Here is an 18,936-nt window from a genome sequence, read left to right on the forward strand (position 1 = left end):
GCCTGGAGCGCGTCCTTGGGTGGGAGAAGCTGTGATTCCCAAAATCCCGAGGAGAGCAGGGCTGCCTGCAGGTGCCAGATCCGCTCTGGGAATGTTTGCCAGCTCCTCTTGGCACCGGCGGGGTCTCTGCAGCTCGTTCTGCCGAGGAGCCGTGGGCACATTCCAGATCCAACAGCTCAGCCCCTGCCGTGCTCTGCTGAGCTCCAAGGCTCCTGTCTCCCGGGAAATGGGGATCCTGCGCGGGGAATGATGTGGGTCTGGAGCCTTCTGCTGCCTCCCAGCTCTGCCCAGGGTCATCTCAGTGCTCTGGCTCTGCGCGTCCCTGTGAACACCTCCCCAGACACTCCCCAAACCCTTCCCTGAACACTTCCCCAAACACCCCCCAAACCCTTCCCTGAACACCTCCCTGAACACCTCCCCAAACACTCCCCAAACACTTCCCCAAACACTTTCCCAGCCCGGTTCCATATAAAAGGAATAAAAATGTGGCTCTGGTGTCCCCCTCCACAGCCCCAAGGGCCAAACAATTCAGGAAACTCCATCTCCAAGCCCCTTGTGAAGTTGTGAAGAGCCAAATTCCCACACCTGCCCCCAAGCCACGAGGAGACTGGAGCTCATTTCGGACACCGACTCGATTTTATTGTTTGAAGCGCCAGGAAAGTTCGGTCTCAGAAATGTGGGAATTTCTGCGGGCCCTGAACATCCCCCTGGATGTCATTCCTTGTCCTACCCCCTCCAGCTGTGCCTGTGCCACTGAGGACATGGGGCATCCCCTCGATGACCGTGGTGGGAACAGGCTTGTGACCCTTCCAACACCTGGATGGGCTTCATGAGCCACCTCCGCTCCTCACTTTGGGAGCATGGACAACCTGTGCTGCCACTGGCACAGCGCTGGAGACACCCAACAGCCTGGAGAGCGCCATTCCCTAGGATGGGAACGGGATCTCCTCTCACAGCTGGTACTTCTTCAGCAGCTCGCTCTGCCACTGCCGTTTTTTGTTGGGAAAGGCGACCGGGATCTTGATCCTGCGGAATTCCTCGATGCACTTGCCCAGCTCGGACTGCAGCGCCCGGCGCTCCTCGCTGGTGGCCGTGGTGGTGGCCGGAGTGACCTCCACGCCGTTCTCCTTGACCGCTGTGTGGTCACTGCCCCGCCGCTGCCCCTCCTGCTTCACCTCCTCCATCTTTTTCAGGGATTTGGAGAAGTCCAGGGTGTTGGGGCGGGCTGGGAATTCCTCGGGAGCTTCTGGCCACGGCAGGGAGTTGGTGGGGCTGGGATCCTTCGCCTCTGACTGAGCGTCTCTGCCCGGGACGGGCTCGTCCGTGGGTGGAGCCGGGAAGGGCTCGGCAGGGCCGGGGGTTCCTGCAGCGTTCCCACCGCCGGAGTCCGCCGGGTCCTGCCTCGTCCCGGGGCTTTCCTTCGGCTCCGCGGCGTCCTCGGGGGCTGGGGAAGGAGAGCAGAGACGAGAGTGAGGAGTGGGAGATGTGGGAGAGGAGGGAGATCAGGGAGATGGGGGAGAGGAGGGAGAGGAGGAAGATGGGGGAGATGGGGGAGATGAGGGAGAAAAGGGAGAGGAGGAAGATGAAGGAGATGAAAGAGAGGAGGGAGAGGAGGAAGATGAAGGAGATGAGGGAGATGAGGGAGAGGAGGGAGAGGAGGGAGATGGGGGAGAAGAGGGAGAGGAGGAAGATGAAGGAGATGAGGGAGATAAGGGAGAGGGAGATAAGAGACCTGCTGGGAATCCTTTTAAAACTACATCCGGTGGCAGAGGTACAAAACAAGGAATAAACTATTCCCATTTTGAATTCCCCCTGCACTGGAGCAGAAAATGTCAAGGGGGATTTTTCTTTTTCCTTGAAAACTTTGTAAGGACAGAGTTGGATTTTTTTCCCCCCTTTTCCTTCTTCTTTTTTTTTCCATTTTGACATTTGCTGAGCAGCTCCAGCTCTGCCGTCGCTGGAGGTGGGAAGCAGGAATGTCACCCATCAGCGAGCAGAACCCTTGAAGGCTGAATTTGCTTTGGCAAATCTCTCCGGGAAGTTACAGGGATGGATCTTTGCCCCAGATTCTTTGAGTGATGGGATGAAGCCTTGAAGTTGCTTTAATCATCTTATCTGTGAACCTGGGAGCTGCTTTTGGGAAACGTGGAGCTGAGGCTGGGGAGTTTAAGCACCCAAATTCCCAGAAGGAGCCTCCTGCTGAGCTGGGGAATGAATTCAAATCCTTCAGTTCCTCTCCAGCATCTCAGCTCCCGGAGGATCCCGCGACTGTGGCAGGTTAAGGATAACATTTATTCTCCAAAGTTTTCAATTTTACATCCCATTATTCCTGTCTGAGGCACAGAGAACTGTTCAGGTCACCAGGCTGAAAGCAAAGCCAGGTTTCCTGGGGACGGCTCCTGAATATTCCTCCTATCCCACCATCCTGGTGTCCTTTGGGGGGTCTGGCAAGGTTACAAACCCACAACCTCCACACTCCTGAAATCTCCTTGCTCTTAATCCCAGAATCCTGGAATGGTTTGGGTTGGGAGGGACCTAAAACTCATCCCATTTATTTCAAAACTGGAAGGAAAAGAGCCTCTGGAATAAAGCCATGGAAGAGGAACAGCCTGAGAGGAACCCAGCTCTGCCTCTGCCCATGGATGGGCTTTTCCTCCAAAGCCCAACTCTTTGTTTGGGCTGGGCTTGGAGAATCCTTCAGGAAACAAAATAAAAGGAGAGAATAACAGAGTAATGGAATCATGGAACTGAATCATGGAACTAGGGAATGGTTTGGGTTGGGAGGGACCTTAAAGCCCATCCAGTGCCACCCCTGCCATGGGCAGGGACACCTCCCACTGTCCCAGGCTGCTCCCAGCCCCAGTGTCCAGCCTGGCCTTGGGCACTGCCAGGGATCCAGGGGCAGCCCCAGCTGCTCTGGGCACCCTGTGCCAGGGCCTGCCCACCCTCCCAGGGAACAATTCCTTCCCAATCTCCCATCCATCCCTGCCCTCTGGCACTTGGAAGCCATTCCTTCCAGGATCTCATAAAAAAATCCCTGCCTGGCTATTTTGGGAGAGGTTGGGTCTCTGCAGCAAATGGTGGGAAAGGAAAAGAAAGGAAAGGAAGGAAATCCCGGAGCCCGACAGAGTGTGAGCTGCAGATCCCTCATTCGGGATCACCCAGGAATGACCTATTCCCCCTGCCCTTGGGACCTTGCGCCATCCCTGGGGATGGAAGCAGCGTCGGAGAGCAGCAAATCCCGTGCTGTGAGCCTGGGCCCGAGCTCCTGTCCCTGTCACAGCCTCTGGAATAACAAAGCGCTGTCCCAGAGCCGCAGGGGTGGGGACAGTGTGTGCTTCCCGCAAAACCAGCGGCAGGAGCCGATAATTGCCCCCAGCAGGACTCCAGCGGCTCCACGGGGCTGCTCGGAAGTGTCGCTGCTGAATTTAATTGGAGCTCTAAAGCAAAAGTGGCACCAGGGAAGGGAAATCTGGGGGAGCAAGGATCAGAAAAATCAGCCAGGCTGATCCCTGCTCCCAGTCCGGCAGCTGGGAGGGACACTCGGGACTGTGGAGTGTCCTTGGATCGTCTGAGGGGTGGCACCCCCTTAATGCCAGTCAGGGGCTGGTCCCACAGAGCTCGAAATGTGAGGAAGGATAAACCTGAGGAAAAAGTGGGATGTTTGTCCAAAGCTACAGGAAGGAGGAGGCCCCGGAGCTGCTGCAGGGCTGGAGCCCCTCTGGAGCCAGGCTGGGAGAGCTGGGGGTGCCCAGCTGGAGAAGGGAAGGACACAGGGACACCTCAGAGCCTAAAGGGGGCTGGTCACAGGACACAGAAGGTGTCCCTGCCCGCAGCAGGGATGGAACTGGATGGGCTTCAAGGTCCTTCGGTCCCAAACCATTCCGTGTTTCTCTTCCATGGCTTTATTTCAGCAGCTCTCTTCCCTCCAGTGCTCGAATGGGAAAAGCAGGAGCAACGCGTGGCTTTGGGGTGCACCAGGAATGCCTCAGTTCCTTTACAAGCTTCTTAAAATTCCTTCCAGCCTCTTAAACTTGGGTGGTGTGGGCCAAAAAGTGATGGATACAATTTTCCAAACGAGCTGGAAGAGCACGTTGGGTTTGGGAAGCGTGGGGAGGGGGTATCCAGGGTGTATCCACAACATCCCAGTGCCCAATCCAAACCAGCTGCATCCCGTCAGTCTCAGGACCTGACTCTGCCTGGGTTGATCTGTTTTATGGGATTAATCCAGCCAGGAACAACAGCACTGGGAGCTTCCTGTGCAGCTGGGTCCATCTGCTCGGGTACCCAGGCCCTGCCCTGGAGCCCTGGCAGTGCCAGTGATCCCTGCTGGATCCCAGGGAATGCCAGTCCCTTGGCAGAAGGCACCAAGCTCAGGTGCACAGAGGGGTTGGAGCCCCAAGCTCGTGACATAAATGCCAGAAAGCCCGGCTCGACTCTCCCTGGATTCCCCTTTTTTCCTGCTGTTGGAAAAGCTCAGCAAGAAGCTGGGGGGGGGGGGGGGGGAGGAATCTAAACAGCAAAAGGCACCTCTTGAAAGAAATTGGGAAAGAAATCCAGCTTTTCCCCTGTCATATGGGTGCTGCCAGGAGGAGGCAAGGTGGGAGCAGGGATTTCAGGGATTTCAGGGATTTCAGGGATTTTTCCGAGGACTGAGGTTCCTTGGAGCGAAGGTGCAGCTCCCCAAAGTGGAGGAAAGCTGGACGCTGGTACCTGCTGGCGTTGGTTCCGGGTGTTCCATGGATTGTCCATGCCCTGGAGGGTCCCTAGGTGGGCAGGGGCTCTGTTCCCCTGCTCCTGCCGGGTTCTCTGTGAGGAAGAGATCGGGAAGTGCGTAAATGCTGGCGATGTCCTCACAAACCTCACCCGGTGGGTGTGGAGCTCACAGCTCCATCTTTTATAGGAATCATGGAATCCTGGAATGGCTTGGGTTGGGGGAGACCTTAAAATTCATCCCATCCCACCCCCTGCCATAGCAGGGACACCTCCCACTATCCCAGGCTGCTCCAAGCCCCAATGTCCAACCTGGCCTGGGACACTGCCAGGGGCAGCCACAGCTGCTCTGGGAATGTGTGCCAGGATCGAGGTCCATGCAGGGATAATGTGATCGCAGGAAATGCCCCGGAGATCCCTCATCTAAATTAAATCAGTGTTTGCTGAGTGCTTGTGGATATCCACACGCTGCAGGAATGGCTGGAATGTGGGAAAGCCTCCAGCCTGGAATCCGTGGCTGCGTTGCCTCATCCCTGGCAGTGTCCAAGGCCAGCTTGGACGGGGCTTGGAGCAGCCTGGGACAGTGGAAGGTGTCCCTGCCCATGGCACGGGGGATTAGGTGACCTTTAAAGTCCCTTCCAACCCGAACCAGCCTGGGATTCTATTCCATGGCTCCCGAGCATGGGAGAGCCGCAGCTCGGCGGGATCGGGCATGGGATGCTGCGTAATTCCAACATTTTTAGCCCTTAAATCCGCGTGTCTGTCAGGACTGACAGATGGAGAACCAGCTCCAGCCACCTTTTGTTATCCAGGACTTCAATCCCTTGGAGCTGGAACAAACCCGCCCGAGGTTTTTGTGCCTTTAATTCGCGGCCAGCTCCCGCCGGGATCTAAACCAGCCCTCGCCACTCCGCCCCCTGAGCGGGCCGATATCCATCAGCACCTAATTACTGCTCCCTGTTCATCCCGCGGCGCCTTTCATCTCCAATTCCTCCTGGTTTTCCTGGTTTCCTGCCCTCCCTGGGCTGAGGGAGGGGAGCGGTGTTCGGGGCTGGAATTTTGGCTTCATCACAGTTGATTCCTGCAATTCAATCCATCCCCCGTGCAGCTGTTCTTGTTTCCCAAACATCCCCTTTTTGGTTTTTCGGGAGCTCTGCTGTCAGTTTTAGGCTGTTTCCTGTGGATCTGTGCAGTCCAAGTGTTTTTCCCCCTTATTTTTATCCATGTATGTAAAATACACATTTAGCAGTGGATATTCCCTCTCACTGGTTAATTTAACATCTGCTCTAACCTAGGTCTGGCATTCCCAGGAGAACAGGGAAAAGAGCAACAAATCCCATCTCCAAAGGCCTCCCAAATCCCATCTCCAAAGGCCTCCCAAATCCCTCCTCCAAAGGTCTCCCAAATCCCTCCTCCAGAGGTCTCCCAGCTCTCGCTGCCTTCTCTCCGTGTTCAAGGAGTTTTGCTCTTCCTGGAGCTGGGATGCTGCAGCTCCTTGCCAAGTCCTTCAGGATAACAGGGATGGAATCAGCGGGAGGAGCTGTGGGATGCCTCTGGAAGCGCAGCCAGCTGAGGGGGGTGATGGACGACAGCTGTCCCACACCAAGACTTTGCGTGACCACTTGATTGCCTCACTCTTTTCCAGAGCAGCCACTCCAGCTTTATGGCTGGGACAGGAATTATGATGGATTCAGATACCAGAGGTCAAATTCCGGTGATGGAGCAGAGCCCTGGGATGATGGGAGCCACTGGAAGTGCAGCCAACGGAGCCATCCTGCTTTACAGCAGCAAAACATCTGCCTGGGGTGGAGGGCTTGGGATCATGTGGAGCAAAAGCAGCTTTCCCTTCTTGTCAAGCCGATCCCTTTGGATAACCCTTTATTCCCCAAAAAAGTTTATCCAGGCCTGGCACAGCTGCCCAGGGCAGGGGGGGAGTCCCCATTCCTGGAGGGATTTAAAATCCATGGGGATGTGGCATTTGGGGACGTGGGTTAGTGCCACACTTGGGAATGGTTGGGCGATGCTCTTGGGGGTCTTTTCCCACCTAAATAGTTCCATGATTCTAAGACCTGCCTATTTGTTGGGATTAGTGATCAACAGTGTGGATGGCAAAGCTTTGCCAAGAATTCTTCCAAGAGGAGCAGCTCCTGGTGAGCCTGAGCTGCATCCCACCTGGAAGTGCTGGTTCCCACCTGGAAGTGCTGGTTCCCACCTGGAAGTGCTTCTGCCGTGTCTCCCTTGAGGTCCAGGATGGGCTCGGAAGAGGACATGGGTTTTTTGGGGCTCTGCTCCGGTTCCAAAGGCTCAGGAACAGGCAGGCTGAGCCAGGAGCTTCCTAAAAATCAACACCCAAAGGAGAAAATCTTAGAAGGGAAATGGTGCAGAGGGAATGTGGGAAGAGAATAGATGGGAATAGAACCAAAGCACCTCACGGAGCACCACGCTGGGTTCCCAGGAGTGATCAAGAAAACTCCCAGTGCTTCCCAAACCCTTCTCGGGGTGATCCTTCAGCTTTGGGCAGTGCCTGTAACCACATCCCACATTTCCCACCAGGCGTTGCTGCTCCTCCTGCTTTGTTCCTGCTCTCCTGCCTTTTTCCTAAGCCTTTCTCTCCCTGGCTTTCCAGAGAGTGCCTCATTTACATGGATTTCCAAACAGGGAGGAATACAAAGTGTTGATCCTAAACTGGGATTAGTGCCTCAGCTTCCCGTTGTTTTCTTTCCCAACATTTCCACTCAGACTCTTCCGTGTGCCATGTGGCCCGGATAAGGCTTTGGATCCAGCTGTGGTTCCTGCCCCATCCAAGGGATTTGCCTCTCCATGACTGAGCATCAGAGCGGGATCATCCTGTTGGCACAGAGCACGGTAAATCCCATGAATGTTCCAGTTCCACAGCTCTTCCCAGCAGGCAGAGAGGGAATCACGGAACTGTCACCCAGAAAGGTCACCCAGGACACTTCCACTGTCCCAGGGTGCTCCAAGCCCCATCCAGCCTGGCCTTGGACACTTCCAGGCATCCAGGGGCAGCCACAGCTTCTCTGGGAATTCTATCCCAGCACCTCTCCACCCTCCCAGCCAGGAATTCCCTGCCAGTATCCCATCTAACCCTGCTCTTCCAGAGGTGGACTTTGGCCAAGGCCACCCTGATTTGCGACACAACCAATCCTGCTCCACCCAGCCATGGGAAGCAGGGGATGGAACGGGGTGCTCCAGCTCCCAAAACCCCACAGCTCAGCAGGATTCTGTGGTTGGTGGTTGCTGGAAACCAGGATATCAGGGATTTGCCCAGGGCAGCCTGGCCAGGCTGGATCTCCATGATCCACCACGATCCAGAAGAAGATGCTCTCTCCAGGAGATGGCAGCAGGATCCCAGCACAGCCCATGCCAATGGCCTCCCTCATTAACTGTGGCTCCTGAGACAATTCCTGCCTCTTCCCAGGCTCTAACCAGGGCCTCCTGATTCCCAGGACCACCATCTCCATCCAGAGGCTCTGTGGTCACCGCCAGTGCAGCTGGAAACGTTCCAGTCCTAATTCCAATCAATATCCCAGAGCGGCTGGTTTTGCACCCAGTTAAGTCCCAAAGTCCTGGGGGAGGGAGTCTGAGCTGAATTCCATTCCAGTGGGGCATTCCAAAGCCTTTTGGGATGAGAGGGTGGAACAACATCCAGACAGGACACGGGGAAGCGGCTTGGAATGGAATTCCTGCCGCACCAGTGGAAGGGGAAAGATCTTCTGTGGAATAAGAGCGACGCTGAGACTCCAGCGTTTCATTTGAACGGCTGGGGTTCTCCAGGTATTCCCAAACATTCCAGCAGAGCTGCAGGGCGCTGGATTCCTGCTTCCACGTGCTGACCCGCAGCCGGCGCTTATTAAAGGTTTAAAGGCCAAGCTGTCAGCGCCGCTCTAGGGCCGGGCTTTTCCTCTTATAGCTCTATCCCTCTAATTCTAATAGGATTGGGAAGAGGAGGCAGAGCCTGGAGCAGCGCCAGCAGCCGAGGGAGGGTTTGTTCCTTCCCGAGGCTTTGAGCACCTTGGCGGAGCTTTCTGGAAGTTTGTTTGTCTTCCAGCACCTCCTCTCGTCTCTCCGGGATTTTGGGTTAATCCCTAGGAAAGTGGGAGCAGAGGAACTGCACTGTCCTGGTTTTCCCTCCCCCCAGGGATAACAAAACACCCTCCATGTGCTGGCTGTCCGTGCTCAGCTCCACCGGAAAAAACGGCATGAATCCCATTTTATTTCAAATTCCAGCTGGGCACTTGCTGCTGTTCCCGTTTTTGTATGGACTTTTTGGGATGGGAAGGCTGGATTTGGAACACAAAGAGTTCCATCCTGCCCTGCAAAGGAGGATGCTGAAATCCAAATCCATGCCAGCATCACTTTTCCAGGGATTAAACCTCCTTTTTTAGGGGCGGATCCTATAAAAAAATCCAATGGCATTTTGCCATGGTGTAAACTGGAATTCCTTCAAAACCTGAGCAAACCCAGGCCAATTTTGGGATACAGTTAAGGTCAAATCCATGGAACTAAAGGCCTACTTCATCCCAGTTTTTCTTTCCAATTCTATGGGATATTTCATTCCCTCATGATCCTCTTTGGTTGAATTAAAGAAGTTTGGGAATCTTGCAGATCCATGGATGCTGTGCCAGGGCTGGACAACCCTTTCCATAAATAAAATTTTCCAAAAATCCACCCTAAACCTCCCCTCGATGCCATCTCTGATCACCTTTGGAGGACAGTAAATCCCAGGATTTGGGAAGATTCCAAAGCCACCACTGGAAGGCGTTGGCTCAGCTCCACTTCCAGCCTCAAATCCACGCTGTCCAACAGACGCGATGGATTCGGGGATATTCCATGGATGTGCTGAAGGGATGGGAGCCACCGAGGAGCCACCGAGCACTGGGACACTTGGGAATCACGAGCAGCACAGAGCCGCTGCTGAAACTCCCATCCCTGGGATTCCTCCTTCACCCACTCCCAGGTTTTTCCCAGGACATCCTTTCCCACGGATTTACCTGGAAGGCTGCAGTGCCTGGAGAGCTGCCTGGAGAGTTGGCCTCGTGCAACAGGACCTGGAAACAAAGGAGAAGGTTTGGACCTGGATCCAAAATCATGGAATTCTGGTGACCTCCCTCCACACCCACACACCCATGTGTGGGTCTGGATCCTGCTCCAAAATCGTGGAATTCTGGTGTTCCACATCCACACCCGCCCTGGAGCGGGATGCAAGGAAAACGAGCGCTGGGGTTGTGTCCCATGAAAAACCATTTCCTGGGATTTTCCCTGTGGATGTGCCATGAGCCCCGCCAGGTTTTACGGTGCTTTTCCAAAATATCTGGGCTCCTCCTAACATTTCCTGTCTTTGGACTCCCCCTTAATCCATGGAAAAGTTCTGCAGCTCAACCCCATCCCAATTTCAGCGAGCAATGCCCCTGCATCGGAAAAAACTGGGAATGGTTGGAAAGGGATTTTTGATCCAAGATGTCCTGTAGGAGCAGGGACAACGTCCTGGTGCATCCCTTTCCATAGGATAAGGAAGATTTGGGATCAGATCAAGCCTGGGCATCACAACAGCCCAAGTTTTTCCCATGGGGAACTTCCAAAGGAGCCGCCCTTGTGCTCCTTGGAAGCCTGAGGAATATTCCTGCTTTCCATCCCGGAAAGGCTCAGCTGTAAAATGGGATCAACAACCTGGTTTCCGCTTGCAGGGAAGGAGGGAAGGTCCGGAGTCATTCCCAAATGCTTTATTAATTCCATGGCTTTTGTTGGAAGCGAAGGGGGCTGGAATGAGGCGACTCTGCCTGGTTGGAGCCAGTTGCTATTGGAGTTTTCCCTGGAAACCCATTAACACCACGTGGGGAGGGAGGTGAAAATTACACTTAATCCTGAGATATTGTTGGGAAGGGGGAAATTGGGATGTTCCATTTGGGAGCTGCAGGAATAAACACAGGTTTTTTACCAAAAGAAAGGGATTTTTGCACCCTATTTCCTGCCCTTCCTGAGAAATTTGCACTTGGTTTTAATTAACCCTCAAGCTTCATTAATGATCAGTTTGGCACCGGTCATAATGAATCCCAAATGTGCATTTTTCCATGGAATAAATGGTTTACCTGAGCACTTTTGCGAGTTCCCTTTAGGAATTGTGGCTGTGTATGAATCAAATTGAAATCACAATTAAAAGCAGAATTCAAAACCCCTCTAATAAACATGGAAAAAAATCCCTTGGCTTTATGCTCAGTCCACAAATTCGTGGATAATGGAGAGCAGTTGCTCCATTTTCCTGAGGGCTTTTGGATAAAGGCCATCCAAGAGGCTTTTAAGGAAACTCCGGAGCCAAGCGGGGATTGTTGAACTTCCAGCGTGGATTAAAAGCTTATTAAGGGAGAGAAATGGAGGGATGGAATCAAGAGTTCCTTCCCAACATATAAATCATGGAATAATGGGATGTTCCCAAGAGGCTGTCTCGGGATGAAGGGCTTTATTGCCCAGGGAAGGGGGAAAGGGGGAATGGCCAAGAGGAAAATGGAGGGAATGCAATAATAGGGTGGTGGAGGTTGGTGGGAAAGGACCTTGGGATCAGCCCTGATGGAGAATCATCCGCTGGGATTGACGGAACGACAGACAGGACACAGGAATGTGCCCTGGGAATGCTGCTTGGATGTTTCATAAACCTTGGTGGGATTCAAGTCAACTTCAGAGACTCAGGAGAGAGCTGGGGGTGTTCACCTGGAGAAGGGAAGGACACAGGGAGAGCTCAGAGGCCCTGGCAGGGCCTAAAGGGGCTCCAGGAGAGCTGGAGAGGGACTGGGGACAAGGCCTGGAGGGACAGGAGCCAGGGAATGGCTTCCCAGTGCCAGAGGGCAGGGCTGGATGGGAGATTGGGCAGGAATTGTTCCCTGGGAGGGTGGGCAGGCCCTGGCACAGGGATCCAGGGATTCAGGGGCAGCCACAGCTACTCTGGGCACCCTGTGCCAGGGCCTGCCCACCCTCACAAGGATGGATTCCTTCCCAATCTCCCATCCATTCCTGCCCTCTGGCACGGGGAAGCCATTCCCTGTGTCCATATTTTTATAAAAAGTTCTATCTTTGAACACAATCCGAGACAGAAACCACGGCATTCCAGGGAGCTGGACGTCACCCGAAGCTGAGGTTATGGGGAATTCTCCTGGAATGGGACTAACTCCAACCAGAGCAGGGATTTCTTGGTCTGGAACCTCCCCCAAGTACTGCCCAAGTCAGGACACGGAGCCGGACACGGAGCCGGACACGTGGATAAATCCTCTCCTGATCTTATTTCTTAAGGGAAGAGTTGGAATTTTCAGCCCATCGATCATTTCTAGATGGGCCAGAGCACGAAATCCCTGCTGTTTATTCCTGATTAGAGAGCTTTCCAGGTGTCCTTTAACACCTTTTGGATCCGATTTCAGGATACATCCAGTGCTGGGATCATATTCCTGAGGAAGGATCAGCAGGAGACACCTGGGAAGGGAAGAGGCAGGAGAGGGATGGAAAACTCCATAACCTCAAGGGGTCAAAGCCTCTGGATCAGCCTCTGCTTGTCCTCAGACTCTCTCTCCCTACGACTCATCCTGATGGGAGTAAGGACAAAACCAGGATGGTTTTTTATCCTTGGTTTGGTTTTTTTTTTTTGTGGAAGAACTAATCAGGAAATTGCAGCACTCCAGGCTTTAAGGTTGGAGTTAAATCCCTTTAAACCAGTGGCACCGAGCTCCCGTTATTTAAATAATGCCTTGGGATTTTTGTTTGATTTGATTCTGGTCTTCGGAATAAAAAAAGAGAAAAGAAACCCCACAAACCGAATAAACCAACCAAAAAAACCTTCCATGGATCAGCATGGACGAGCTGCTCCGAGCACTCCCAAGATGCTCCAGCTCTTCCCAGCCCCCTCCAATGTTTTCATCCAAGATCCAATTAATTATCTGGGAGTACACGGAGCTGCTGATCTCATCTGGGATGTCCATGAGCACGGCAGGTCGCAGTGACCACTCCGAGCCCCAGATATTGGATACTGGGAAGGAATTCCTGGCTGGGAGGGTGGGGAGGCACTGGGATAGAATTCCCAGAGAAGCTCTGGCTGATCCCTGGATGCCTGGAAGTGTCCAAGGCCAGGCTGGATGGGGTTTGGAGCAGCCATGGCAGGGATGGAATGGGATGAGCTTTAAGGTCTCTCCCAACCCAAACCATTCCATGATCCCACGCTGCGCTGCTGCTGCGGGATTCCGTGGGGAACACGAGCGGGGCAGGCGGGATCAGCCCCAGCTGGAAGGGGCAGATCCCGGGCTGGGAAGGAGGGAATGCCCAGCCGGGAATGCCCAGCAGGAACCAGCCCCGCTGGGCTATCAGCAAACCTGGGAGCAAACCCGGGAGCACGGAGAGGATTCCTGGCTCCTGCCAAGCCTCGCTGACAGCGGCCGGGACAGTTTGTCCTTCATTTCCATGGCACTGCTGGCTGACCTCAGCTCCAGAGGGAGAGGAGGGGAGGGAGGGGAGCCGCTCACGGTGGAGATCCCCGGTGCCAAGACCTCATTCCTCATCCAAATACAAATAAATCCCACTGGAAGGAAGCAGCTGCTCTTTCGAGGCTCTGGAAAAGCGCGGTTTGCTGGGAGGGGGGATTAAAACCACTCCTAAATGTCAGGAATTGGGAGGAGCATTTGGCATCAGCGCCTTCCCGCAGCCCCGCCGCGCCCGCTCCTGCTCAGCTTTCCAGCCTGCTGGAAGCGCTTTCCTGGCCCCTTTTGCTGCCTTCGGGAAGACCGGGAATCCTTCCAAACAAGGACCTGGGGATTTCAGTTCCCCTGGAGCCAAACTCCAGTTAAAAGGCTGCAGCGTGGTATTAGTGGGGTTTTTTGTGTTCCCCTGGGGGTTGCGTTGAATCCCCTCCAGGCACGCGAAGGACAATTACAATAATTTGGGAATAAAATGGGCAATTTTGGTTTGGAGCTGCTCCATTAAAGGGACTGGAGTCGGACGGGATGTTCCGGGGATGAGGAGCTGGGAGAGCGGCTGTGGATTTAAAAGGTGCGAGTGGCGCAGGAAAAATCAGGAGTCCCAAACGCCAGGGATGCTCTGCCTGCTCCAAAATCCCTGCTGGGAGCTCTTGGAGCTCGGGAAGCCCGCGGCAGCTCCGTGCGCGCTGTGGGGTCTCGGGGAGCAGCCGGGATCCCCTTCCCCACACCGGGTGGTTTTTAGGGTGCCAGGGTTGCTTCTGCCACCCCCAGATGCCACGGCGATCCCATGGGATCCAGGGAAACGCCCCTTTCCTGGGAAGCGCTCGGGGTCCGCGGCGGCGGAGGGGAGCAGGGAAAGCTTTGGGTGGCGGGAGGTTGCAAAACAATTTCCTGTTTTCTCTCTTTTCTCGGTAAATGCAGACTCTGCTCCTCAAATGTCGCTTTTACCCTGTCCCTGTCCCCTTTCACCCCATTCCTTCACCCTCGAACCCTCCCCTCCCCGCACATCCCGGCTCTGCATCCCTGCCGCTGGAAAAGGCCGCTCCCCTGGCTCCTTAATGGCATTTAATCCTTGGAGTTGATTAAAACGGTCCATTAACAGCAAATTAGGGAGTAATGGGAATGACTGTGCTCAGGGAGCATTTTCGGGAGAGAGGACGGCACCGAATGAGCTCTAATCCCTCCTGCTGCCGGAGAGGGGAAGGATTTGGGTTTATCCTGGGGTTTTTTTTGGCTGGAAGTCTCAGCCCGGAGGAAGCGATCCCCAGGTGGGGGCAAACAGAGGAACTCGGTGGGGTTTGTTGATCCTGCGGGGTTTAAATCGGTCGGAGGGAGAGGGGAAAGTGTTGGATGGGGCTTGGGAAAACCTGGGATAGCAGAGGGGTCCCTACCCGTGGAACTGGACGAGCTCCAAGGTCCTTCCCAATCCAAACCATCCTGTGAGTTTAGAACAACGTTCCAGGGTTCTCCCTGTGCTTGGGGTCCCAGAGGTGGGCAGGCCGTGTTTCACCAGACCAAGGATTGGGTTCGGCAGACCGAGGATTTCACCACATCCCAGAGGTGTGGGAAGTCCTGGAATATCCATTCCATGGCTCCCAGGAGAGCTCTGCTCTCCACAACATCCCAGACAGGACCTCAAAGAGCTCCTTTCCTCACGCTGTGGCTGGGGAAACTGAGGCAGGGTGAGCTGGATGAGGCACAAGTCCCACTTTGGGGTTGTTTTGCTGTCCTTTTGGCTTCTCCAGGTCCCCAAAGCTTCCCTGGCTCCATGCTCTCCTCATCTGATCCCAATAAACACTCCCTGTCTGGCCGATCCCAAAGCACAAGGCTGGGCTAAGGAAAACTTGATTTTTTTCCTGTATTTCCAGTTTCCTTTATTTATTCTTTTCGTCTTTGAGCCTTAAACATTTGGGCTTTGTTTGGGTTTTCAGGGTTGGGCCCTCCCTTGTCCCGGAAAGGGCCCCAAACCAAAGCCAAACAAACCTTGATCCCTGTGGGGGCCATTCCTGAAGGCTTGGGCTCGATGACCCCTGTGAGTCCTTTCCAGTTCGGAATATTCCATGGTTCTGAGCGTGTGGGAACTCAAAAGCTGAATTTTGAGGGAAAAATCTGATTTTTCAGATGGTTTTCCTCATGAAGTGGCCCCAACACCTGCAGCCCCTCACGGCTGCTCCTGTGGGAAGGGGCTGCTCTTCCCTGGGGGAACATGCCAGGGATATCATGCCCAGGGAACAAGGTGCTCCTCCTCCTGCTTCCCACAGGGATCCTCGGAATGATGGGACAGGACCACGGCAAGGCCAGGCTCCACCTCCCTTCAAAATCCCAGATCGTGGAATCCCAGAATAAAATGGTTTGGATGGGAGGGGAGCTTAAATTCATTCCTGATGGGAGTTTTTTGGGGTGCGGGGGGTGAAGGAAGGGTTAATCCTTTAAGGACGCTGTTGGCAACGTGGGCTCTGCATCCTGGTGGATTTCTCCTACTGGGATTTATCCTGGAGACGGGAAAGGAGGGACAGCAAACATTTGGGATGCAGAGGCTGTGCCGTGACCCCAAAGTGATTTAGATGGAATCTGGTCTGGGTTATTTGCAGGAACATCTTTCCCTCGGATCCTGTCCAGATCCCCTGGAGCAGAGAGGGGGACAATTCCCAGCCATCCGTCACCTGGAATGAAGGAAAACCTTTTGGACTGCCAGAGCCTTTGAAGAAAACCATCTGGACATCGCCAGGTCCCCAAGCCCAGCCTGCTTAAGCTCAGCACAAACTGTCAGCGCAGGCGGAACGAGATTTATTTGGCAAATTCTCCAGCACTCACCGGGATCCAACACACCCAACAGCTCCCAAAACTTCCCAGAGAACTGGACACTGCCCTGCCTTCCCTCTCCTGCTCCCCAAGCCCCAGGAAGGAGGCCCAGAGGTCTTTCTGTGGTCAGAGCACAGCAGCTGCAGCTGCTAAACTGAGCCTAAAGCCCTGTTTTGTTAAACCCGTCCTAGAAGAAGCATCCAGGCTGCGCTTTCTGCTCCAGGAATTGGAAAATCCCCCCTCTCTCTGGTGGTTTTCCTCAGAGCTGGATGCCCATGTTGTTAAGGGGAGTTTTTGGGGTTTCTTTTTATGATTGATTAGATTTTGGCCGGGTTGGAGGGAGCTGGGAGCAGCCTGGGATGGTGGGAGCTGTCCCTGTTTATGGCAGGGGGTGGGACTGGACTGGATGAGCTTTAGGGTCCATTCCCTGGTCACCTGAGAGAGGAAGAGTTTGGTTCCAGCTTCCAGCTGCTTCTCCCCTTCCCCTGCTCCTCGATCACCAAATCCTTTCTATTTCAACATTCCAGCAAATCCCTTGGATTTTTGTGGTGGGCTGACCTGGTCTCCCATGGTAGGACAGGATCTGGGGACTGGGAATGGGATTTCTGTGTCCCCCTCTAACCTGTCTTGCCCCCACAGGACCCTCCTTGTCCTCTTCCTGGTGCCATGGGATTGAGCTGCTCCATCCAGGATGGGGAGAGCTCAGCTCTGGGACTCCTCTGCCACCAAAGGGTCCCCTTGGAGAGGGGCTGGGGACAGGCCGAGGACACAAAGTGTTTCCAGATGTTCTCCAGGGCTGGCAGGAGCCTCTGATGGAGACAGACGGGATTTGGCTTTTCCTCAAGCCCGGGTTTTGTGAGGAGCAACCGGCAATTTGTGGGCAGGGAACGCAGATCCAGCCCGAGCTCCTGCTCTGCCTCCTTCCCACCAGGGGTTTTATTTTGGGATGGAGGATTTTCCGGGAATCTCAAGATGAAAGACTGGGTTCTGTACCCCCTCGGAGGGAAAAAACACCCTTGGGAAGCTGGGAGCTCTTTCTGGGAGCATTCCTTGGTGTGTGCTGGGCTCTGCGGCGGGAGCAGGCGCCTTCCCAAGGGATCCACACGGGATCCTGGACACCCCCTCGGGATGTCATTACCTTAAAACCCATCCCAAACCCATCCCAAACCCCATCCCAGCCCCCGGCTCTCGTTCCCAGCAGGATGAGAAAAGCTGCTGAGTGCTCAGAGCAGGGCAGATTAAAATAATCCCAGGGATCCCTCCCGGCCCCGGTTTTCCTGGAAAACGTGGGTAATCCCCCCTGGCACGTGCCAGCCACCCCTGCTCCAGGTGTGCTCTGCCCACGTGCCCGCCCTCGGAGCACCAGCGTTCCCAGGGATGAACTGGGGCATCCCAAACCTCTCCCGAGCCCTGGAAATGCAGGGGGTGGGGAGGATCTCTGGATGGAGCTCCTGCAAAAGAGCAGGATGCTCCCCACCGGCAGCTCCAGCAGCACCTGGAGCTTGGCTCAACCCGCTGTGCTCTGGCAGCAGGATGAAGAGCAGGGTCCTGTCCCCTGGATGGGAAGGAAAAATCACCTCCAAGTCTGAATCCAGCAGGGAAGGAGCTGGACAAGGCTGGGTTTTCCCAAGGGACACCCTGGGGGTGGGAGATGCTCAGGGGGAGCACAAGCACGGGACAAGCAGAGCAGGTCTGGGTGCTTTGGACAAGCCCAAGGGACAGCCCAGCAGGAGCTCGAGGTCTGGGAGTCACAGAAATACGGGAATACTCCCAGGAAAACCAGTCAACAGCAGGGAATTGCCTTCTCCACTGTCTCCTTGGGGCCCTGAGAGCTCCCAGCTCACTCCAGCCATTCCCTGCCTGGTTTTTCCCAGCTTGCCAGGATCGTTGAGAGGAGGGGACCTCACTGAGATGCTTTTCCACGCCACCATTCCCCAGCAAATTTCATCCATTTGATCCAAGGTCTTTGCTCGGGATCAAATGAGCCAGGTTCTGCTCCCAGCTGTGACAAGGACACTTTTCCTGTAAATAAATACATGCAAGGAAAAGAAAGGACCCCAACTCAGGTGCCTTTTTGTGGAGATGGATCTCAACAAAAGGATTTTTCCATGGAGTCTCAGTTTCCAGGAAAACCATCGGGCTCTGAAAGGATGCAGGAATAACCCCTGCTCATGTTTCCTGTGGGGGATTGGGTGGAACAGCCCCGATCCCAGAACCTGCCACATCAAAACCCCCAGAATGGGAACTCTGCCATTCTGGTCTCTCCCTCAGGCAAAAATTCCTCCTCCCGGGAGATCAATTTTTCAGCCCAGTTCCAGTGGGGGAAAAACATAAAAACAGCCCCATTTCCCACAGGGCAGCAATTTCTTCTCCCAATCCTACTTATAAAAATCTCGAGTCCAAAATAATAAAGCAAAGATGGGCTGCAGGTCCCCTCCCCCTTTATTTAAAGGTTTTCTTTGTGTGCACACAGAGCTCAAGTTCCTTTTTCTCATCTTTTTTTAAGCCGGTTGCCATTTCCTCTTCCAGAGGTTGTTGGAATGAGGAACAGGACCACGAAAAAATGTCAAAATACCGTTTTTGCCTTCCCCTTCTTCAGGAGAGAGGGAGAACCCGGTCTGAAACTTCTGCTGGCCCCAAAGCCCTCCCTCCTCCCCAGGAAGCAGCTGCAAACCTTCCTCCCACATGAATCCCAGCAGGAACGGCCCCTCGGGCGCTGTCCAGCTGGGGAGGAGACCCTGCAGCTCCAGGAGCTTCCCAGGGGCTGGGGTGGGTGGTGGGAGCAGGGATGGGCAGTGGAAGAGCAGGGATGGAGGGTGGGAGCAGGGATGGAGGGTGGGAGCAGGGATGGAGGGTGGGAGCAGGGATGGAGGGTGAAGGAGCAGGGATGGAGGGTGCAGGAGCAGGGATGGGCAGTGGAAGAGCAGGGATGGAGGGTGGGAGCAGGGATGGA

General features: G+C 54.5%; 1 protein-coding gene across 1 annotated transcript; it reads right to left on the reverse strand.

Annotated features, from left to right (window-relative positions):
* Window positions 1-614: 614 nt before the first annotated feature.
* On the reverse strand, window positions 615-15,655 carry LOC125333212 (brain acid soluble protein 1-like). The gene is made up of 5 exons (XM_048318983.1): window positions 15,165-15,655; window positions 9,726-9,782; window positions 6,926-7,048; window positions 4,714-4,809; window positions 615-1,444 (listed from the first exon to the last, which is right to left on the reverse strand). Exons 1-5 carry the CDS (start codon window positions 15,241-15,243, stop codon window positions 951-953), a joined length of 849 nt encoding a protein of 282 aa, XP_048174940.1. The 5' UTR covers window positions 15,244-15,655; the 3' UTR covers window positions 615-950.
* Between the last annotated feature and the right edge of the window lie 3,281 nt (window positions 15,656-18,936).

This window comes from Corvus hawaiiensis, chromosome 14 (assembly GCF_020740725.1).
Source record: "Corvus hawaiiensis isolate bCorHaw1 chromosome 14, bCorHaw1.pri.cur, whole genome shotgun sequence".
Lineage (NCBI taxonomy): Eukaryota > Metazoa > Chordata > Aves > Passeriformes > Corvidae > Corvus > Corvus hawaiiensis.

Bases quoted from the DNA above. Each gene is read 5' to 3' on its own strand.
- LOC125333212 (XM_048318983.1), bottom strand. From the start codon at position 15,243: ATGGAATATTCCGAACTGGAAAGGACTCACAGGGGTCATCGAGCCCAA. The intron at 9,783-15,164 runs GTTTGTTTGGCT...CTTTGTTTCCAG, and splicing joins TGGCCCCCACAGGGATCAAG to GTCCTGTTGCACGAGGCCAA. The intron at 1,445-4,713 runs GTACCAGCGTCC...CTCCTTCCCCAG, and splicing joins CCCGGAACCAACGCCAGCAG to CCCCCGAGGACGCCGCGGAG.